General features: G+C 41.8%; 1 protein-coding gene across 3 annotated transcripts in view; it reads right to left on the bottom strand.

The window, feature by feature from the left end:
- The window catches only part of PKHD1 (PKHD1 ciliary IPT domain containing fibrocystin/polyductin), a 414,808-nt gene that overhangs the window by 334,545 nt on the left and 55,963 nt on the right, over positions 1-24,300 (bottom strand). For all 3 annotated transcript variants that reach the window (XR_011529807.1, XM_070584791.1, XM_070584792.1), the window contains exons 29-35: positions 23,986-24,121; positions 19,716-19,911; positions 18,932-18,999; positions 15,901-17,508; positions 14,501-14,644; positions 9,365-9,584; positions 3,105-3,255 (exon numbers count right to left, since the gene is read on the bottom strand). Coding sequence is in view for 2 of the 3 variants with exons in the window: in XM_070584791.1 (XP_070440892.1) it covers positions 3,105-3,255; positions 9,365-9,584; positions 14,501-14,644; positions 15,901-17,508; positions 18,932-18,999; positions 19,716-19,911; positions 23,986-24,121 (2,523 nt within the window). In the remaining variant the exon portion in view is untranslated. The remainder of the gene's footprint in view (positions 1-3,104; positions 3,256-9,364; positions 9,585-14,500; positions 14,645-15,900; positions 17,509-18,931; positions 19,000-19,715; positions 19,912-23,985; positions 24,122-24,300) is intronic.

The following is a 24,300-nucleotide window of genomic DNA, read 5'->3' on the forward strand; positions in this document are numbered from 1 at the left end:
GATCAGTGTGACTAAAGCACACCTGAGATCATGCAGCCACTCCTCGAGGATTACTTGTCATCTGACGAATTAAAGGACCAAACGCTTAACCTACCATCACAATCCAATCCCAGCCTACCTTTCCAAACCTACAGCTCACTAGTACCCTTCACACACACCATGTTCTTTGCCCTGTTCCTACAGGCTCTTGCCTGTGTGCTTTGCATCCTGGTTCCTCCACCAGAGAGACCTTTCCTCTGCATCCTTGAATGCCTAACCCCTGCCCGTTCTTCATGGAATGATGCAAACACTGCCCGCTGCAGTAGACCCTAGCTGACTGGCCCATATGAAGATAACCTTTCCCACCTCCAATCCCTACTGTCGGGTAGAGGAAGAGCATGGCCAGGACAACATTTCCCAAAGTGAGGGCAGCAGGACGAATACCAGGCCCAAGAGAAATTCTGGGAGGGATTCCATGGACAAACAAGTTTGGGTAATACTCTGCACCACAGCCCTCTCTTAGAAATCCGCATTATGCAATCACATATGGAATGCTCTCAAAAGTCCTTTGGTAAGGAAAAAATATAGCTTTGTTTAACCCAGCTTTCATAAATGTATTTGACTTTGGAACGCTTTTATCACAGAATACGTATTAACCTTCTATGGCACCAGTGTTCCAAGGTTCTCAGATAGTACCTGGAGCTAGAGACCTGAATTCTAGTCTGTATAAGTCAGTGCTGGTTTTCCCCCAGGCCCAGACCCAGGTAAGGCAATTGTGTATCCTAACACAGGTGAGATGCTGTCCCCAGGGCCAAGCAGGGAAACCAGACATCCCAGCATCTCTAGGGTAACCATACCTCCCAGGAATAGAGTTTCCTAGACACTGGTGCTAGGTTCGTAGGTTTTGACGGACACGCCCCTCAAGTTCCTAAAGATTACATGGCTTACTTCCCCCACAATGACTTATGGCCATATGGGTTATGATGCCAGATTACTAGCTGTATAAGCTTGATCAGGTCATCTCTCTTTATGGAACTCAGTTAACTTTCTCTCAAATGAAGGGGCTGGTCTAGATAGTACCCAGCGTTTCATCCAACTGTGATGAACTGACTCTATGTGTCTTTCTTTGAACCTTACCCGCTTCCGACATATGGTCTCTCTTCCCTACTATCCCCGAGATCTGGGGTCTCTTTCCATGTTATTATTCCATCTCCTTTAGAGTATGCCAGAGGATCTTGAACACAGTTGGAACTCAATAAATACATGCTGCATAAATATTTAAAGATGACTGAGGCATTTAAGCCTCCAAAAAATTCAAAATTAGTCTTCGAGATGATGAAAAATTAAATGAAACCTAAGAAGTGAAATGATCTGGTCAAAGCAACAAGCACTACAGAGAACTAATTCCACACCACTTTCTAGCACTACCACCAGGGACCGAGCGCCGCCAACAATGGCTACCACAGGACGTTGACTCTGTGAAGGGCGCAGCTCCCAGCAGCTCACAAGTTAGAACCCTCGCGCCGACCCTGTTAGGTGGGTTCTATTATCATCCCCCTTTACAGATCAGAAAACTGAAGCACAGAGGGGTGAAGTAACTTGCCTAAAGTCCCCCAGGTGCCAAGCGATGTATTCAAACCCCCAGTAGACTAGCTCAAAGCCCACCCTTGACCACTGTATAACCTGCCTCTCCCTCCCTCCCTTTCACTGGCATTTGCTCACCCCAGGTTATCACCCAGGTAGAAACTGAGGCCCAGAAAGGCTTAAAGATTGCTCAGGGTCCCACAGCTCTCTTTCCACAATGCAACACCGATTCAGCAGGCCCAACCCACTACGATAAACCTTTGTGACACCACTGACAGCCATCTGCTGAGAAAGGGGCACAGGAGTAAAGTGGAGGCTACAATCCGGGGACTGTAGAGCTGGGGATAAAGAGTTAAAACTGGCAATGAATGGAAAGGAAGAGGTGTCTTTGGGCGACACATTGAAGGAAGAAGTGACAGCCCTGGGCTGCCACCTGAAGGGAAGGTGAAGGGGCATGAGGCACCTGGGGAGGTGACAGAATGGACAGCAAGACCCCAGGGGGTGGGGAATCCAGACAAGGAATAGTTTAGGGAGGATAGAAAAATCATGTTATTTGTAATTGGATCCATTTTCAACACTTGTCCAAAAATTATAGAAAAACATGCCTTCCAAAGCCAGGAAGCCTAGTTTGGGATTGGGCAGGTTGAACCGAAGCAGCATTCACAAGAGAATCTGATACAGCGTGTGACACATAATAGGCACTCAATAAATGTTTGTTCCAAGTAAAAGAGACAGAAAGAAGAAAACCTGAGAATTGCTTTCATAAAGAGAAAGGCACCTAAGGGAGTAGGTGCTCAATAAATACTGTTTTTTGTTTGTGTGCCGTGAGAAGCCTGGAGAGTTATAAAAGATTACCTGATATATTTCCAAGGAGCCCTTAGCCTCTGATTTTAATTCTCGAAAATTCCCTGGGGAGGCTGTGGAAGCTCTCACAAGGGACTTTTAAGAGCATATTCTTAAAAGAGCCACTCGGAGGGGGTGGCCTAGATGATTGCAAAACAGATGAGTTGAGGTGCAGAGGCTAGACCCGGTGACCCCACACTCCTTTTCAGTTCTAATTTCCACGTAATCAATGTCCTAGGAAGGTAGTTTCCACTCTGCTCTTCACGGAACAGAGATGGACTGGAGGGACCAGCAGACACTGCCATCCCACCAACTGGGAAAGGCTGAGTGATTTGGAAACCTTCCAGAAGGGCCTAGTTAAATTGTAGGCCATTTACTTATTTCATGTAGAAATACACCACAGAGAGCCCCTTTCAAACGTGCACAGGGGAAGCAGGACAAAATGCTGAGGAGATTATCTGCTCAGAATTTGCTTTAAAAGAGCCCAGGCAGCCCTCATTTATTTTTGAGAAAATATATGATTAACCATAGTTAACTGTGAATTCAGATGTTGTGCATTAGACCAGCTCCTCAAAGTTTGAGAGCATTTAATATTATATATCGCTGCCATTTGGACTAAATTGTTTTTTTAATGTACACAATATTACAAATTTAATTTGAGCTGTTTGAATCAGTCTGTAAAAAAGATTTGATTATACCTGAGTGTTCTGGGCCCGGCTTTCTCGTATCTCAGTAATCTTGGCGGTAATTGGCTGATTAGGCGTCTCACACTCCATCTTTGCCTCAGTTTCCATGGTAATGTTACAGGAGCTATTATAGATGAGAACTTCATCTCTTTCCACTTTAGGGCTGAAACGAGAGGGGAGGTTAAATGGGGTGTCATCAATCTTAATGAAATGCAATTATTTTTACTCTTATTAATCATTGCAAGCCATTAGCTTGTGGCAACTACAGGCCACCATTTGTCAAATTTTGCAAATTTCTGTAATTTTGTTTCCATTCTTTTATTGTTTATTTGTTTTCCCTTTATCTGCACACCCTGCAATGAAAATGCACATGGTAAATATCTTTCACTGAAGCCTTCCTCTTTTCCAGATCTATCAGGGATGTTAGCAAAAGCTTCTCCAAGCCCAACTTAACAAGCAATGCGCAGACAATACTTCCAGTTCCAAAAATGGAAGCAAATGCTGGGGAGAGCTTTTTTCCCTTTTCCCCTTTCCTCTTCCCGTTCTTACTCACCCTTAGTGCTGGGGGAGTGAATTGCCTGGATCCCCCCCAGGGCAGATGGAGAAATTGGAAAACCCGCACAACTGGCTAACTGGTCCCTAATTCCAACTGTGAAAAAATGAGCTCATTTAGGCTTTCAATTCCCTCTCCCCAGCTGATGGCAATGAGGCTCTGTTGCTAGCAGTGGAACATTAACTTAGTAAATTAATTAAACTTACTTAACAGCCCAGACTAAGGAGATTCGATATATGTGCCAGTTATACTACCAGCCACTTGCTTTAAAAGTCCTCTTGCTTTAAGGAGAGAAGCCAGACTGGATTTAAAATGAAAAACAGCAGTGTAGCTTTACAGAAAGTCTAAAAATATGTGGTCTAGAGGAGGTGGGAGCCCGGACATCACAGGGTACTGTCCCCAACAAGTGTGATATTTATTCAAGAATAATCCTGGCTTTAGGCATTGTTGCAACTAACCCAAAAATGATTAGTAATAATAATGCATGATGTTTTATACTTTTCAACAATTTCATATGTCATTTCAGCCAGTAAAGTAGGTAGAGGCATAAAATATGTAACCCAAAGAGATCAGGGGATTTGCATAAAGTCAAACACAAAAGTACAGCAGATTAGAACCCAGGTGTCCTGTCTCCTCTCAACCCTGGAGATGCTGACTGAACATCAGCCACGAAGATGGCAGATCCCATGGGAGGACCAGGAAGGGTAGTGGAAAGGGCGAAAGGTCACTGCTTGAGAAACTATAAATCATGTCGAACTAGAGCAGTTTTTTTCCAAATCAATGTCAAAATGGTTTCTCCCACAATTTGCTAGAAATAATGAGCAGGATAACTACCACATCTACTTAAGATCTTTTCCTCTTCATGCTAAAATATTCCCAGCTCTGTATCTATCCCAGCTGTGACTTCCACACCCACTGTCCCCAAGACCTACTGTCTATTCAATATTTTAAAATTGTGTGGCTCAGAACTGAACACACTTAGTTTAGGCTGACACTGGGGCTGTGGTCTCTCTTTATCTGAGCTCTCCCTCCATGGCACCTAAGACTGCATAAATTTTTAGCCACCATGCTCAAATTAAGATGGTGGTAAACTCAAAGTCTCAGAGCGCCATCACCTGAGGTCTGCTCCGTACTGTGTTGGTTCAGCTGATTTTCTGAGAGGCATTAGCAGGCAGAGGGCAGGCTTGGAAACAGACCAGCTGGATTTGAATCCCCAAACAGATATCACCATCTACTGCATTGTGAAGGCATGACTCTAAGCTTTGGTTTCCACGTTTATCAAATGGAGTTACTAATCATCGAGACTCTACTTTATAGAGGTGTTGAGGAGACGGAGCAAAATGAAGCCTACAAAACGATTTGTACAGAATTTGGCACACAGTAAGTGTCCAATAAAGGCAGCTCTTGTTATAGTTTTTGGTGGTAGTGGTGTTGGCAGTATTATCACTGAAATATAAATGTAGGAATTTACATTGATTATTGTTATATGTTATCTCACTGAGGTGGACCCATTGCTCAAATACAGTTTGAATGTAGAGCCTGTAACGTAGCTACAAATCCATTTAGCTGAGCCATCATCCAGGGGGTAGACAAAGCACGGAATAAATACTGCACTGGGTCTTAGAGTGTCAGCTGAACTCAAAAATTCAGAAAGGAAAAGCTAAGTAAATAATTTTCAAATTAAAATGTAATGTAATATTTAGATAAATATGGAAATATGATGCAATGGAACACAAAATTCACGCAGACTTTTCAAATAAAACATCTGACTTCGAAGCAACCTGATGCTTGTGTCAAGCCACTTTGCGCTCTGCAGTGAGAACATTTCTTTGCTGCTGGGGGTCGGGGAGGTGGTTGGAATAGTTTAAGAAGCTCTCCTTCTATATTTCTGTTATAAATCCATCAGAAAGGAAATGAGGTTGGTTTACCGCACCATCTTGTTCCTTGTGAATTGGTGCCCAGAGATCTACTTCTCTTTCTGAAGGCTCACAAACCATCTGATTAATAATTCATTCCAGAATTTTGTCAGCGATAACACAAGCTTAGTCGTCTGAATTTTCAGAATGCCCCCTTTTCACTTCTTAGGCAAGTCAAAGAATACTTGCCCATAACCTCTCTCTGTTGTGTGCGCCCCTCTCACATTCATTACCAGCAGCGTATCCTCAACTGTACAAGCAAGTTTTTTGCACTTGGTATATGGATGATTGGGATACCGACCTCAACTCAAGAAAAGAAGTGACCAGCTTCCTTTACAACCTTTAGTCTTGGGCTCCCACTCTCCTGGCAAGGCTTCTTCTGCTCTTTCTAGACTCTTCACGAGCAAAGGTTAGAGTGAAATGGAGTTCAGTCACTCCGCCCTCCTTTCGTTGGCCTGTAGCAATGCACTGTCTTCCCCAGTTATGTTCTTCTTGACCTGAAAGAGTTAAAACCTCTTTCTGCTAGCTTAGACTTTCTTACAAGCTTTAGCTCAGATTTCTTTTTGTATTTGTCCCTGATTATCTCACTAGAGACTTTTTTTCATTAAAAAATCATCATCAAAATTAGCAGAGACACCAGGATATCAAAAATAGACTGACATTTACAAAATTTCAAAGTTTCTTAATAGCTACTAGTCCATGTTTTCCTCCACAATAATCCTATGAATTAAGTAGTACAGTTGGTCATATTTAAATATAAATATAAACATGTATATAGAGAGAGACGTCAATATAGATGATCTAGAGGTGCATGCACACACACATGCACATACATATTTATTTTGAGGGAATGTGGTAAAAATCGTTGGTTGAAATGGTGACAAAGAGAGTTCTGGACCTGAGTTTCCTGACTGCCAATCTATTGCTCTTTCAGTTGGTCTCTTCGGATCCAAAAGTGAGCAGGTAATCTTCTTGCATGTGCTCTCCAGCATGGGCAATAAAAACACTCGCAGTCATTCTGTCTCCCTCACTTAGCCTGAAATTGCTTCCTATGGCTCTGAAATCTCATTGAAGCCACGCAGCTGAGCCAAGGCTCTCGTCACTGACACTGATAGCACGGCGTCGAGCTAAGTGCGCTGTGAGTCAGAAGCCTTGGGTTCCAGTGCAGACTCTGCCAAGGCTTGACTGTGTGACTTTGAAAAGACACTCAACCTGTTCTTAGAATAGAACCTAAGTTCTTATACTTTTTTTTGAGGAAGAGTAGCTCTGAGCTAACATCTGCTGCCAGTCCCCCTATTTTTTGCTGAGGAAGACTAGCCCTGAGCTAACATCTGTGCCCATCCTCCTCTACTTTATATGTGGGACACCTGCCACAGCATGGCTGGACAAGCAGTGGGTAGGTCCACACCCGAGATCCGAACCGGTGAACCCCGGGCCACCAAAGCAGAACATGTGAACTTAACCACTGCACCACCAGGCTGGCCCCCCTAAGTTCTTTACTATGGCCTTCAAGGCCTTACCTGCATCCCCAAGCTCAGCTAGAGACTTTCTCTCCTTCTTACTCTACTCTTGCCCTTCTGGACTCTGACAGCTCATAAAATCTGTTGGGTCCTTTTCAAATATGCTGCCCCACTGCCAGGCTGTCCATAATGACAACTTCTCCTTAGCTCAGCATAAAAGACACTTCTTCAGAGAACCTTCTCCGAGCACATTATATAAAGCAGACCTCCATTTTTTCTGTCACTTTATAGCCCTTATCACAATGTGATCATCTCGTTTATTGTCAGGATTTTCCCCACCCTGAAAGGCAGGGACTCTGCTGTCTTGTTCACCATTGAGTCACCAGCTCCTGGCACACTGCCTAAAACACAGTGGGCACCTGACAAAAACTGGATGGATGGATGGATGGATGGATGGATGGACCAACTGGGCATATTTCTGTCACAGATACGCATGTCTACCTTTGCCAAATGACATCCACAGTGGTAGTGGCTGGCGGAGGTATCAGGTAGTTAATGCAAATGGGTTCCCTGCAAAGATCCTGGAAAGTAGGTCTCCAGGTTCACAAGCATAAACTTAAGAGGAACCAAGGCAAACCATTTGGCACTTGATTTTCTTAATGCCCCTTGTATCATTTGTAGTGCATTTTCTGGTTATTAAACTAGTATGTATTCACCGACAAAAATAGACAAAAACTCAATGAAGAAAATAAATATCAGTACTCCAGCCACTGGGAAAGAGGCACTTTCAACATTTTAAAACACATCCTTCCAGTCTTTTTTCTAACCACCTATTTTCGTGTTTGCAAATATATGCATGACGTACACCACTAGGACGAAATTGATCCACTATTTTGTGACCCGTGCCTTTCATTTCCCAACGCATTATAAGCATTTTCCTCTTTGGTTAAATATTATACATCGTGATTTTTAAAGGTTCCTTAGTATTATCATTTGGATGCATTCTTTATCACTAAACACTTATTTCATTTCAATGTTTTTGTCACTATACTTAAACTTCAAAGAATATAGTTTTTCATAAATGTTACATATTTCTAACTGCTTTCTTAAAATCCCAGAAGTGAAATTGCTGGATCACAGAGTATGAAGAATTATAAGGTTATTAGTGCATACTGCCAAATGGTATTACTAGATGAGGCAATAACTTTCAATGGGGTCCGAGGTCCAGTCGCCTTGGCCACCTCCGAGAGTGAAGAGGAGGCGACAGAAGAACTGTAGAGAGTGGTTCTGGGGATGTAGACAAAGTCCCCAAATTCAGTGGAGCCGGGAAGCGCTGCCAAGTACTTCTTGGTATCCAGCATTAGTGAGTCCTCAAATCCAGTCTCACTTGAGCACAGCCTCCGGCACCCCACCTCCCACGTGACCTAAACAGTGTTCTTCATGCCCTTCTAGAAAGCAAACAGCCAAGGAGGTTCCTGTCTTCCTCCCGCTAAACACAAACCTTTGGTGGCAAATCCATACACAGACTGTCTCAGACATCCCAAGTCAAACTGCCGTGGAAAGGGCTGGCTCTCTCTTTCATCCTGGGGAATTGGTCTTCTTTAGGTATTTTTTAATGGGAAAAGGGGCCTTCATTAAATAATCAGATGTAACTATCTAAGCAAGAAACAAAAAGGGAGCAGAGCAATGCTCAGCGCTGAGCTGTCCCGCTGTGGAGGAAAACTGCTGCTTGTGGAAATCAAGGCCATCAGAATTACCAACATGGTCACATTTTTCTTTGTAATTTGCTTAGAAAAGGGGTTTTTACCTGGAAAGTTATGGTATTCAGTTGTTTGTTTTTTAAGTTCAAAAAATCCTTATAAGCTTACGGCTCCTAAATCCTAGATGTGCAGTAATTCCGCCTGCGCATCCCCCCTTCTTTTGAATAAACATTGTACAATCTGCTGGATTTCTCTATGACTTTTTTTTCATACTTGTGAATCTGTTTGGAAAGAAAAGAAAAAGGAAAGGGGAAAAGAGCCTTCTGTTTTTCATAATGTCTAATCTTTTTCCCCATTGGCATTCACCAGATGTTGCTCTGGATCGGAAGATAAATATTAAAACCTCAGCAAGAACAAAGCGGGCTGTTTACTGGGTAAATTTTTCAGATGTTCTCTTGAACACTTGAAAAGACAGGAGATGCTTTGATATGCAGGCTGGCTGGAGTTCACAATGGAACGTCCCTCCAACAAGAGCAGTGGGCCCCCAGGGCCACGTCCACCCAGACTGCAGTTCCTTATGCCTCCATCAGTCCACTGGCGATGCCTCCCTGGGGAATGTCAGGGAGGGAGAGGAGGGGGTTACCTGATGAAGAGGCCCGAGAACCATGGAGACGCTGACTCTGTCCAATGACCTGGTGCAAAGAGGCATGAGGGGCTTTCTTCACAGATGTAGAAATAAGGCCATGATGAGAGCAGGCTCTCCGTCCCCACAGTGACCGTCAAATCACACTGCACATAGGTCCGGCTGGAGGCGTCACAGCCCTCCTCCTCGTGCTTCAGGCCACACAGGAAAGCCAACGACACTGCAGGAAATGGACACATTAGGATAGGTAACAACCACCAAAAGAAGTGAAGTCCTTACCTTATTCCATGAATGAAGTTCATGTGTCACCCTTGACTGATAGGGAAATGAAGTTATCAGGCTACTTTTTTTCAAATGTATTGTGTATACATAATACATACAGAAGAATTTAAGTAACATTATTGTAAAGTATGAATCATCATCATAAGACAAATTCATCTGAGTCAACCAGCCGACATAAGATCTAAGAGAGCTGAGATGATCTCGAATCTCTGCCCGTCGCCACACCCATCTCCTTTCTCCTCATCTTCAGAAAAACTGCCTGCATTTTCTAAACAGTTTTCTCACATGGGTTTGTATTCTTAAGAGATTGTTGAGTTTGACTTGCTTTTGAGCTTTGTAAAACAGAATACATGACGTAATATTCTTGGACCTGCTTTTTTCACTCAATATTATGTTTCCAAGATTTATCCAAATTATCGTATGTACCTATTTCTCGCACGTTTTTGCTGCTGCTCAATATTGCGTTGTGTGAAGGTACTACAATACATTTATCTATTCTCTTGCCAATGGACTTTTGGATATCTTCCAGTTTTTGCTACTTCAAAATTTCCTCTTGGGGATATGCCTTAAAGAGAATTGCCAGTTCATAGGGCAGGTACAAGTTCAACTTTACAAGATAGTGCCATATCGTTTTCAAAGTGGTTGTGCCATTTTATATTCCTACCAGTGATATTTACGAGTTCCCATTACTTCACACAATTGTGAGCACTTGGGATTATCAGACTCTTGATTTTGGCCAGTCCAGTGCATATATAATGGGATATCATTGTGACCTTAATTTGCATTTTCATCATTACTTTTTAGGTCAAACAACTTTTTATATGTTTAGTAATAACTCACATTTCCTTTTCTATGAAATTCCTATTTCTGCCATTTGCCCTTTTTTCTATTGGAACGTTTGTCTTTTTCTTATTGATTTGTGTTCTTTATCGATTCTGGGCACTAATCCTTTGGAGTTTATAAAGCTGCTTATACTTTCTCTGAGTTTGTGGCTAGACTTTTTATCCTCTTTATGGGATCTCTTGATTAACAGAAGTTCTTGGTTTTCATATAATTTTGACTGCTAACATTTTATAAAGAATAAAAGTAATTATTTGAAACTCTTTGACCATTAGGCCATTTCTTTCTGGGTCATGAGACACAAATGTAAAAAGCATCAACAAGACAGATTGGCAATAACCTTTAACAGGAGGATAAACAAGTCTCTAGTCTCTACGTGAGATGGTTTTGGAGCAGCTCTGTCTGAAAACCTTAACAAAGCAAAGAAGAAGAAGAAGAAAAATCTCTCTAGCCTTCTACCTCTGCAGCCAGCCTCCCATGCAGGTACACGACAAACGCTATCAAGGACTGGGGGCTTGAAACGACGCCGCCTGCCTGCACTGCAGCGCCACGTGCAGCGAGGGGTAAATGAGGGAAGTCCGGGTGGGAGGGTTTGCAGTTACTCAATCACACACAAATATTATTGTTGCTAAAACATTCCAAAGCACTTGACACATAGTAGGTTCCCTGTGAATATGTTCCAAATGAATCATAGCAGTTAAATAGCTGACAGTAGGACTCTCATAAGGATAGACAAAACATGAGAACTTTCCAGTCTGTAAGGCCTAGAGCAAATAAAAACAGGCTCAACACCTATAAAATAATAAACTCATTATGAGTGATGAGGTGGATGCAAACTGACAAGGCGGATTACGGGAAGCACGAATTTTACTCAAGGTTCTGCCACCAAATAGCTGTGTGACCGTCATCACTTCAGCTTTTCATGCCTCATGGAAAAGTTAAAGTTTCCATGAAGAAGTTATGTGGTATAATTTAAGATATAAATGCAAGAAATCCAAAGATCGAAAATCTTGCTGACTTTACAGAACATTCATTTCACCTAACAAGAGGTTTTATCAACCCATCATATGAAAAAGTAAAATTCTTCTTTTGTTAGAAGTACAGTTTGGGAGAAGGTAAAGATAGATGACACCCAAAGCTGCACAAGCACTATTTTTAGAGCTCCACCTTTACCAGCCCTGCCCCACTGATGAAAAGAAAACACATTAGGACTGTGGCATCGGAACAAGCAAAACAATAATTAGAGAAGTTTGAGTTGCAGGCCATCATCCACAACCCAGAATGTGAGACACCGCTCTCTTTATTGTGCAAAGTCAAACCAAGGAAGAAACTCAAAGCAAGCGTCTGAATTCAGTGACCTTGGTCAATTAGAGAAGTTAACAGAAATAAACAAAAGACCCAATGAAAATAGTAAGGCAGTGAACCACAGAAGAAAAAAAGAAGTCACACAAATATGAGGAAAGCCCAGCTGTGCACAGCCACAATAGAAAGAAAGAAAAAAACAAAAAAACACTTTGGAATAATAACAGGTAACAGAAAGATTATAAACCCACAAGACAGCAGTGTAATTTTAAAAACAAATGTGGGACCAGATTATATGTAGGCATCTTAGGATGTTACCCAATCTGGCCAGAAGTGGCTTACACAGAGGAGCTGCCTACTTCGGGGCCTCAAATTAGGAAGGAATGTCAGAATTCAGAGAGGGCTCCGAAGAGAAATACCAAAATGTTTACTTGTTGGAAAGTTTGAGATTCAGAGGGTCCCCCAAATTTGCATTTCTAACAAACTCCCAAGAGGGGCTGTTGTTGCTGCTCCAGCAACAACCATAATGATATTATATTCTCCATAATAATATAACTCTCAATACTAATCTCATAGAGAACTACTGCATTAGAAGGACTGAGATTATTCAGCTTTCTGAAGGGCCGCCAGGCGACTAAAGTTGAAAAAGGGAGAGTAGGCGAGTGTCAGTTAGGTAAAAGGATGGAGATCTCTGAAGATGACAACTGTGAAACATGTGTAAGAGATGCTGCTATGAAATCACCCTCTAAAAAATCTTTTAAAATGTAACAGATTCTTATCTAAACTGGTTATTTGCAATCCTATCCAAAAGTAGAGGAATTATTAGTCGTTTCTAATAATTTCTAAGACACATTCCCTTGACCATTTGATGTTCGTCGGAGACCTACTTCTCAAAAAAAAAATAAATAACACAATCATGTATTCAAAATGTTTTATTCAGTTTTAGTGCGTGGATAGAACCCCCCCAAATCCCATCCTGGCTCTTAAGTAAGAAACCCGTGGAGGTGGATTTCAGTAGTTCCTCTCCAGATTTAGACACTGTAATTAAAAGTTTTTAGAAAGACTTTTTTTAGTAAAGAGGAAAATAAGTCAAATCATCCATTTCCCTGGCGTGAACGTGGCCCTTGCACAATCAATAAGTGTTTGGTGACACCTAGTGGCAATAGTGAGAGTTACAGCTTCCAACTCGTGTTTACCTCTTAAAAATCAAGAAATTCTGAGGAGTCCTTTCCTAAACTTAATCAAATCTTTTAAAATATAAGAATTTCTATCATTCCTCCCCTAAGAGTGATAAAACTTTCAGTATGACAATCACCTGACCCTGAAACCTCATTGACTTTTATTTTGTACTTCCAGATGAAATTAAACGTCTTAGAAAAATACCGAGGCTTTAAAAAGTTGATTAATTTCAACAGTACCTATGTGAAAGACTTAAAAAATAACTGTAGCAGTATTAGTTAAATATCAGAACCTAGAAATGTGGACTCTTGGTTTTCTGTTTCCACCATTTCCCGATTCCTTCATTTATTCCTTCATTGAACATTAATTTCACACATACCCTTTGCCAGCACTCTTCTGGCAGAGAATGAAACAGACATCCTAAACTTAAATCTTCTGCTGATCTTAAGTCTCCTATTGTGGAATCTTAAGTGGAATAGATCTGTCTTCCGTAATGGTCTGCTTATATACATGATGATAATAGGAAACTCAATTTCTAGTAATTTAAGCAAGGATTGTTTCCCCTCCCCCTCTTCCTCCTTTCCTTCCTCCTCCTCCACGTCCAAGGCAATCCAGCATAAACTGCCATCACAATGGCATTATCCATCATGGAATGTTTGACCAAGCTCAGATGAAGTGATGCTTTTATCGCTTTGCAAATCCTTCCACCCACATTTAAGTTGCGGACACATAAACTAGGAATATCACTTAAAGCACTATACAGAAAGCCTGCGTGCAAATGGTTTTTAAGTGTACGGGTACAAGATCTGAAGTTATGCAAACAAGACAGTCACCTGCCTTAGCTGCTCCTGGAACGGCAATGGCAAATTCTCCCCTTTGACTTTTTTTCCTGAAGCTCAGTGGGTAATTATCATGTGTTGTAAAGCCCCGTCATGTGTTATCTTCCATTCTAACAAAGACCTGGCTTCCCATCCCACAATTTACATGACGGCTGTGAGGCTTAGCGCAGGGAGAGATGGTGGCGTTTTACTGAGCAAGGGCTCAGGGTATGACCTGGACATCACAGAGTAAGAGGATAATGTGAATTTTGGCCCTTTTGCCTGTAATAAGAATTAGGAACTGAGTACCTAGGCAAATATGCAAGAGATACCCAGCCTGTGATCTAATCCCTTCACCACTTCCTCCAGAAAACAGATGTTTTCAGCAGCCCCACCACAGAAGAAGACCAAGAGATTGTTTTCCCCATGATGCCTAAGGCTGTCGCTGAAACTTATTCAGAACTCAGAATTACTTTCTCCATCATGCAACTGCAAACAAGAACATAGGTGATACATTTTTTGTTGCCATTAATATGACAGAGGTTACTATGAACCATTTTAACAGGCAGTCACGGAGGAGTAGAGAAATTCTTTTCCCAGGAACTCATAGAAAAATTAGGGGTCAGTACATCATTAATTACAAAACTAGAGTTAACCAAAGAATATCATTTTCATATAGGCTCTTTCAAAAAAAAAACACAGCTAATTTACTGACCATCCAGGGGCAGAACCAAGCAGCTGAAGGCAGACACTGTAGCATTCGCCAAGACCTGGCAGGGAGCACCACACACAGCAGCTGAGATGTTCTCTGGAGGAAATCCTGCTCCAGACACGTGCACAAGCCTTCCACCCAGGCAGCCTTTAAAGCAAAACTACAAGTTCATGATCACAGAGGCAAATCTCTTTTTCTACTTAACCTGAAATTCAAATCCGTGCTTTCTTGCTGACCATCTTTCTTTTGATGCTCTTCAGAATCCACACAACTGGCTTCAGGATGCATTTCATACCCTTGCTCTCCTACCATCAGAATCATGGAATCTCAGAGAGTAGAAAGCAGAACTAGGGAGCATCCAGCCCAGATCCCTTTATCAAATAAGGAAGCTGAGGCTTAGAAAAGTTACCCAGAGAAACTAGTGATGGACTCAGGACCAAAATCCCCATCCCCACAGCATTCCATCCAGCTGAGGCCAGGCAAATTTGTTCCAAGTAATGGCTTGGCTAACACTTCATCCAACTAAGATTCTGCTCCCATAATTTCTTCTATACTTTCTGAATCACAATCAGATTTGACCTATCTCAAGTGCAGCAAGCCTTTAAGTGAACAGAAACTGAAACGATCATTGGAAGAAAAGGCAAGGCAAAATTCAGTACCTCTGAAAGGAGAAAAATGCAGTGGTAATATGCAAGTGACCTATTATTGGTGGAGTATGAATTCATCTGTGAAATATTACAAAATGATAAAAATTAATCATATTTAATAAGTTCTAAATAATTCAAATTGGCATACAGGTCTAAAAATAGGTGAAAGCATTTAAATTCTACTAAAATGATCAAATTATGAGCTCTTACAAATGGTATTATTTAGTTTAAAACAAATTAAATTGGGTTAATATATCAAATTAAAATGCAATCACACACTTAGAGAATATGCACAATTTCCTTGATAAAAAATAAGCCTCAGGGCTGGCCTGGTGGTATAGTGGTTAAATTCATGCACTTGCCTTCGGTGGCCTGGGGTTTGTGGGTTCAGATCCCAGGTGTGGACCTACACACTGCTCATCAGCCATGCTGTGGTGGCATCCCACATACAAAATAGAGGAAGATTGGCATGGATGTTAGCTGAGGGACAATCTTCCTCAAGCGAAAAAGGAAGATTGGCAATAGATGTTAGCTCTGGGCCAATGTTCCTCACCAAGAAAAAAAAAGAAAAACAAAGCCTCACACACAGGAGTATTACAGTGACAAGTGTCAGGAGGAAATTGAACTGTAAGAGGCCAGTCGGGCTTCCCTCTCCCTCGGCCATCAGATCCATGTTGCTTCCCTTCCTCTTAGAGAAGTGAGAGTAGTTATAATGCACTTACATAAAGAAAGCCTTGTCTCCTTTGCTTGACTTACCAAAGTTCTGAGTCACGGCCGTGACACTGACTCTGGATGTGAACACCAGCGCGGATGAGGCCCACCCTCTCGTGCGGTCATAACCTCTGACTTGGTACTCGCCAGCAGGAAGGGAGGGGACCACACACTGGAGAACTGTGCGGTTGCCAGAGACATTCATACAGGGTGACATCCCGATTAAAATGTCAACATTCATAGCTCCTGAGATCTGGGCCACCGCAAATGTTAAGACGTCATCCGTCTGAGAAAGAGAGAGCAACTCTGGGGTGAAGGTGTTGCTGTAACTGATGACTCCCATTTGGTGTGAAAGTCTGTCCACCTCTATGTTCAGGGCCACAGAGCCATTCCCCGAGGGAACGATGCACTGGATGAGGTCAGAGCTGACATTGACTGTCAGGCAAGCCTGCCAACCAACGTAGACTAACGTGGCGTTCTGTCCTCTCAGGGCCGTGCCCTCCACAGTCAAGAGGCCTCCACCATGTATGCTGAAATTCTTGGGGAAATAACGAAACACTTGAGGCAAAATGTCGAAGTGTCTGGAAACGTTACCAGAACAAGCATACCCATTTCTTCTATGAAAAACTGATAAGTAGTGAGGTCCTGGGGTCAAGCCACTTATCCAGCATGTCACATGGCTTGCATTAAAGAAAGTTACGTTGCAAAGAAGATGATCATCCACAGACACCACTGGCTCATCAGCAGTGGTGCCTAACCTCTGACCCCTAATCAGCACTGTGGTCAGAGACCCACTGATGTTAGTGGTCAAGGCGTCCACGACGGGAGTTGTCTCTTCCCGCAAGAAAAGTGTGCAATCCCCCTGACACTCACTGGGGAGCTCATTGACCAAGACGGTGACGTTCAGGGTGAAGGAAGCACCAGGCAAGGGGTCACCCACCAGGTGAATCTGGCAGAGGACTGTCTGGTCCCCTAAGCTCAAAATTACACAGGTAAAAGGACCCGAAAGGTCCACCTGAACTGACCCCCTCCTAGAGCTGAGAGCCAGCCCCTGCACCGTGAGCACTGTCCCACCACAAGCAGACCCGTGTGCTGGGAAGATGGCCGTTATCCGAGGTGTCACCACAAATTGCTGGGGCACCGCAGACATGTTAGCAAACCCCATCTGCTTCTGACGTACTTGGAGAGGATAGATGCCTGCTTCCAAGCTGTGAAGAGGAAAGGAGCACCCAGACAGGCTCACGTTGCTCCTGAAAGACTGTGTCTCCAGACCGCAGGCCAAGCCCCCCAGAAGGATAACCGAGTTGGAGAGGTTACTTCCTTCCACGTCGAGCCGCAGGCTGCTGTCCGTGATTTCTCCTCGTACGGCAGTGACCACTGGTGTTGCTGCCACTTCATACATGAAGATAAAGCCCTTCCCTACCAGGCTTGGGGAAGGTGCTCGGGAGATGGACGTGCTGCCAGCCCAGACCTCCACAGGGGCTGGGACAGAGAGACCATCCGCATCAGGCAGCAGGGACGCGGGCGAAGTCTCACACCAGATGTTCCTCTCTGTCGAGTTCACGATGTCGCAGGACTGATTGCCCACAAGCACCCAAACCAAAGCGGGGTCCCTGCTGAACCCTATTCCTGAGATGCTGAGGATGGTTCCACCTAAAGCGCGAATAATGAAAACGAAACATAAAAGCTGGTATTCATAACTGAGATCTCACAGCACCTGTGTAAGCATCAGTGCAATTAAGCGGAAGGTGGGGTAAGTATAGGTGAAACCCCGATTATTTCACCTCGCCCCCTCGATGTTAAATTTGTGATCATTTTGGCAGGAGTCAGATGGGGTGAAATTGACATAACCATAAAACAATATAAATTATTATAAGGAAGGATGTTTGTAATATGTAAGACAAAATTTTCAAGGATATTTATAGAGCCTAGAAGCCACTACTTCTATCATCTTATACACTAAGAAAAAACAAATTTCTTGACGTGTTCTTGTCATCGGCTATATTATCTGACATACTAGTCTATATTATTCTATATATTATTATGTAGAGAAATTTTATGTATATTATATACATACAATATATACACTAAGGAAAAATCAAATTCTTTAGTCTTCTTGTCATCTGCCATATTATCTGCCATATTAGTTTATATGTTATTATGTAGGGTATATGTATATTATTCTAAATATATTCAACTGACACAATAATGAAAAATCAGATTGGTCAGTCTTCTACTTATCTTGTATATTATTCTATATAATATTCCAGTATTCCATATTTATATAGTCATATGTGTGTATATGTGTATATATATATATGACATATGAAGAGCCATTGAAACATTGAAACATGCTTATGATTTTGCTGTTATACTCATAGACTTTGTCTCACCTGTAACTGAGGGACAATCAAACACCATCTTCAGGACAAGGATTGGAGCAACGTACCTCATATCATTACCAAATCTGTAGTACAGCCAAGCAGCCTTAAAAAGGCTATACTCAAAAAGGATAATGTGCTATTTCAAACCCTATCAGAGTGATTATTCACATGCAAATATACAGCTGTCAATTTTTTTCTGAAAATGAATAGTTTTCTAGATTTCTCTATTTGTCTTGTCCTTACATCTCCCATATTGGCATCTGCGTTTCTGACTACTTCTGGTCCTTCATCTGCATCCCTAGAGGAAAGTGAAGACACCAAAGACTCATTCCTCCTCTCTTTGCACATGTAGCATCTAAATGGCTGAAGCAGGGAGCTCTTCCCTTGTTTTTCTAATATTCACTCGAGAGGTGCTGCCCATTAGATGTTTCAGCCTCTTTCCATTAGAAAAGGAAAATAGGCACATCTCGTTTTCATAAAAATTTTTTAATTTCCTGAGCTTACTGGGCTAAGGAACCACTGAGTTTTCACACCCTTCAAAGTACACCACTCAGTTTCCAGAGCATCAGGAAAGCTCTTCTCCCTGCTGCCCGTCTCTGGTCTCGCCCGTTAATTAACCCAGGAACAAAATCTGGATATCCAGGGAGTAGACTTACTGGATAAATGATACCAGTCATGTCAGAGCCACTCACCCAGAAGGGACCCACAGCAAGGCTCAATGCTGAAAACTTCTGTGATGCAGTGGATGTGAAGATCAACCCTGCAGAATAGGGGGAGATTGTCATGAAACAACCAACAGAGTTAGAAAAAGAGAAAGGAAGGAGTAAGACAGAAGAGAGGTATGTATTTGAGGGAGAAAAGGAGAGAAAGGGAGCAGTGATGGAGAGCAAGTGTGAAGGATACTGCCCAACAGAGAATATAGGAAATGGTGAGGAAAAGATGTTGGGTGGGACATTTTCCTGGGCCAGTACCATGGGTGGCATGGGTCCCATACAATTTAGATAACTTTCTGGAAGGAGGAGCGGGAACTTCTGGAGAAAAACTGGGCAGAAGGGCTTCAGGGCAAAGAGGATGTGAGCATGGCTTGTGCAATAATTGCAAGCCATTTATTCAAAGCCCAATACCCAATCTTATTAAAGGTTTTATTTAATCACAGACTCTTATTAAAGCACAGACTGTTCCTCCTTCACATATAGATGCCTACCCCACCCCACCCCAACGACAAGCCATGACATCTTAATTCCAGAAAATTCTCCATTCTCCAACCAGTAAGCCAAAAATTTCCCCTGCGTTGGTCTTGAGAGTAAACTGTCCTGTAAGGTCTCAAGATTTGTTCAAATTTTATGATTCTCATGTGTTTATCCTCTAACTTCAGAAGAATAAGGAAAAACAAGACCTAACTCAAAACTGGAATTCCTCAACTGAATTGCTAGACAATCAAACAGACCGAAAATTAATGGCAAGTGTCCAGCTCACCCTTGTGAGCTAATGTTGACCCCATTGATGGAGACCGAGATTCTGTGGAGACCAGCTGGCAGCAAGGGCAGCACCACCTCCAGACCCTGAGCCATTTGTTCATGAACTGGAGCCAAGGTCTCCTGAATGTGGACTTGCACATCCAAATCCGTGTCGTTCACCAGCAGCGCCATTCCAATGAAAAGGGTCTCACCTCCTGTGTTGAAAAGAATCCATTAGCTTCTGTGATGTGGGTTTGTGGCCTCAACCACCTAGGTATTCAATTCTAAAACTGTCTTTTAGGATTAAATACATGGTCAGCCCTGTGCATAATACTCTAAGAGTTTTAATGCTAATCTGATTTTTTGCATGAAACTTTCAACAACTTTTTTTAATAGAGCTACAGCCTGTAAGCTCAAGGGCACAAAAAGCAAAATTGTCAGGACAACTGTACTCAAGAGGCACTAACTTATCTCCAAGCAAAGGCAAATCAAGAAGTAGTCTGGAGCGCTGGTGGTCTCTATAACCAGTAAATAGCACCCCACATCCTTTTTTTAACTTCCACTTTTCTACTGATAAAAGTCTAAAGCTATGTCGTCAGTATGCACCGAATGCCATAAAAGTGCTGTGTAGGAGAACAGTGCTTGACAGTTTACAGAGCACTGTCACATATGTTAGCCCATTTGATCCTCACACTATCCCGATGCCATATCCAGACAGTTAGTAGGACTGGCATTTAGCTTCTGAGGAAATTCAGGTTCAGCAAGCAAGGTCTCATAGCCAATTGATGGAAATGTCAAGGCCTCAGCCCAGTCTTCTCTTGTATTTCAATACCTTTTTAGTTTAATTAGCAACTCTACTAAAATGCCATGTGTACTACGGACACTTTAATTCAATTCCATTTACCTCAAATATTTATTGAATACCAAGAGGAAGATGCCACAAGGGATACAAAAATAAGTTAAACACAGACCCTGCCCTCAAAGGTAGGAAAAATAGGTGCCAAAATAGCTTCAGCACAAGCCCGGCTGGAAGAGAGGTGAAAAGTGAGCAGTGGGGCTGTTCAGATCAGAGCAACATTCTGAACATCAAAAAGCCCTTGTGGGCAAGATGGTGCTTGAAATTCAATTTGAAAGATAAAGCTCAAGAGGAAATGATCGAGAATAGGGGATTTACAATTCAATTCTGAAAACTTCATGGTTTTACCCAAAGTCTATGGTAGCACTTTCTCATTTAATCATCCTGTGGCTTGGAGAGAAGGAAAGAGAATTAAGTGACTTTCTGGAAGACTAGATTCGTGTACGTACACTTAGAGATTCAATGGGAATAGGCCAAGTTGATGGTGGTTCTATGGCTAAATACCAAGAAAGCCAATCCTGAGGGATCACTACTTAATTCAGTGGACAGTGGAGACTTCCGAAGGTCTCTAAGAAAGCAAAGGATATGATTGAAGCTTTCTTCCAGACTACAAGATCAATTAGAGAGATAGGGGAAGGGAAATCCAGTCTGCAGACTACTAGAGTCTTAACGAGAGCCAGAAATCAAGCGGGCAATGGCAGGGTGGAAATAAATATCCTTACCTTTCCTGTGTCTGACTGTGCCCAGAGAGAAACAGCCTGAGCTGGAGCATCTCTAAAGCTCCTTTAGCTTCTAATGTTTGAGAACTACTATGGAGCTGGCATCTATAGAACACCTCAACCAATTAGAGGATGAGAAGAGTTTACTTGAAAGAGAAAACTCAAAGAGGGATTGTGGCGTGCTGAGAAAAGAAAATCTACGTGCAAATCTTTGCTCTGCCATTTAACTACCTGCATGACTTTGGGTGGTTCACTTTGGGCTCTCCAAGCCCCGGATTTTTCATCCGTAAGATAGTAACAAAGCCTACCCATGTGGTTTGTTGTAAGGATTAAGTTAGCTATCCTAGGACAGCCTCTGGTATAGTACAGCATTCAAAAGCCCTCAATTAGCTTCATATTCTTCCTTGTTCCACCTTCTCTTTACTTCTTCATGTCTTCCCAGCCTCTTTTCTACTGTGAAGTCTGAAGCCTCAGTGTAGTGACTTTGAAGGATTTCAGAGTTGAGTAAGGAAAAGACATGACCACTAGGTGGCAGTAGCACAAAAAAGAGCTTTATATGGGTGGTGACTGACAGGTTCACATAGGTGCAGAAATCTCGCAGCACAAGACTTTCCAGGGGCGACAACAGGAGACCACCCCCCGAAAAGGAGGGAGGTTAGGGAACTCCTGGGGGAGAAAGGGCTGGGGGAGTTACGTGACCAGATGATGTCACTGAGCAGCCCAGTGGGTAGCCTCTGGGTCAGAGAACTTTGAGGCATCAGTAGCTTAGTCTTTACAGCCCCCAGGATTATTTTATCTGTGGCTATCAGATGCTGGGTGCAGTTTTGCAGGGTATGTAAAGAAGGCAGACTCTAAAAGGTTAAAAATCTGCTTATTTTGGCTATATTTAAAACAACTGAGTGTGTAAAAATTTGAGGTTGGCCTCGGCAGGCTTTTGAGTTCATGGATCCCAACTTGCTGTGAGGAAGTAAACAACATAGGGCCAATATACAGAGGTCATCTCTGGCTCATTCATATAACACTCAGTTACTCACAGAATTACAACACTCACTCCAACGAAGCATTTATTGAGTGCTTACTCCATGTTAATCCCCGGGCTAGGTACTTTTACCTACGTTATCTCCAATTTTTACAATAGCCTTGAAACAATTATTCCCACCTAGCAATTGGGGAAACTAAAGATAAATGAAGTTAAATGTCTTGTTCAAGGAATGGGTGAGCTGGGATTCATTCAGACTGACTGCAAAAACCACACTAATGGTCCTGCATATCAAATTCTTCCTCCCACTTCCCCTGCCCGCCCTCTTCTATTTCTTTGATTTCATTTTGGCTTCATTGTCATCATCAACATCATCATTTCCTGGATGGAGTTGTGTAACACTCCAACTTTCAAAAGAGACTTTCCCAACAGGCTACCACTCTTTGTGGATTTTCTAACGTGTTCTTCTTTATTCAGCCTGTAGAAAGATTTAAGTGCAAGTGTAAATTCTGCAAATAATGCATCATGTTGTATATATCAATAACATAACTCCTTGGGCTCTGGGTCAATTGTCAAGCTAATCCTAGATGCCTTTAAGGCACTGATGCAATGTATTTATTCTTTTCATTATAGGTAGGAAATTTTATTAAAAGCCAAAATCACTGAAATCTGAATAGAACACGGAGCTCCCTCCTCCCTTTTCTACTTTGTTGGGAAGAATCTATACCACTAAGGAATTTTACACACTTTGGTCGCCTGAGGCAGCAAATTCTTCTTCTGCACTATCTGAGCTGAATAATATTGAGAAGCTAAAGGACACTTCCCTTTATTTATGTACTCTTGAGCAACGAAAATGAAAACAGTACCAGAAAAATTGAGTCTAGGCCTTTTCTTTGGGAAATTTGATGGTCTTTTATAATAATAATCCCTTAGATATGGCCACCATAAACTCTCTGTTATCTGGCATTCAATTAACCAGAAAGACATGTTTCCAAATCTACCTGGTATGGTACTTTTCCAAATCTATATAATATAACATGTTAATAAGTTGTTACAATTCCATCTGGTCACATCATCTGAACTATCAAAGAAAGATTAAATTGTTTCCCATATTTCAGTGCTAAAGAATTCATTCTTTTTATACATAGTATGTCTCAAGGAACAAGAATTCTTGGTTAATCAGAACACTCTATTCTCTAATCATATCAAATAACTGCTACAGTAGAATCTGATGCCTGAAACGGTAATTTACAGTAAACTGTAAGTGGCTAACTGCTTGTAATATGCACCTAGACTGCTTAGGTTCAAATTGAAGCTCTGTTACTAAAGATAGCATTTTAGACAAGTTATGTATTCTATCTGTTTCTTAGTTTTCTTACCTGTAAACTGAGGCTAACAATACTATAAATTAGTGGCAAGGATTAAAGTCTATAATATGTCTGTGCTATTATTGGCACATAGTAGGTTCTCCAAAAATACTTAACAATTGTTACCTTTGAATTCCCATGTTATTTTCTTGACGGAAATGGTCTCAATTTTACAGAAGGAAAAATAGATATAAGGAGATTTATTCAATAATAGCTAAGATGATAACACTAGTCTCTTAGTTTTCAGAAAAATAACTCCCATTCAAAATATAACACTGTCTTGAATAAAATTAATAGGCCATCATTTGCCTTTTTTATAGGATCAATGGTCTAAAGATACAAAGATGCTACAGTATCATGTATTTTACCTGCTATGCTGCTCCTGTTTCTGCTCAGAGATGTGATCACTGGATTTAAAGAGGAGTCATATGTAAATGCCATGGGGAGAACTGTAGAATAGTCCTCTCTGATCACAGTCACATTTACAACGTGTCCATCTTTTCCCTGAAAAACCATTTTTTAAAATTAAACTTCTGTAAATAAGACTAACTTGAGAGAAGTTCATACAGAATTAGTTTAAAAGGTTAATTTCAAGAAAATTGTTTTTAAAGAATATATTTGCTACTTTCAAGTCTCTCTCTCTCACACACACACACACAGTGACAAGTGCTTAGAAGAGGCAA

The sequence above is a fragment of the Equus przewalskii genome, chromosome 19 (assembly GCF_037783145.1).
Source record: "Equus przewalskii isolate Varuska chromosome 19, EquPr2, whole genome shotgun sequence".
NCBI classification, from domain to species: domain Eukaryota; kingdom Metazoa; phylum Chordata; class Mammalia; order Perissodactyla; family Equidae; genus Equus; species Equus przewalskii.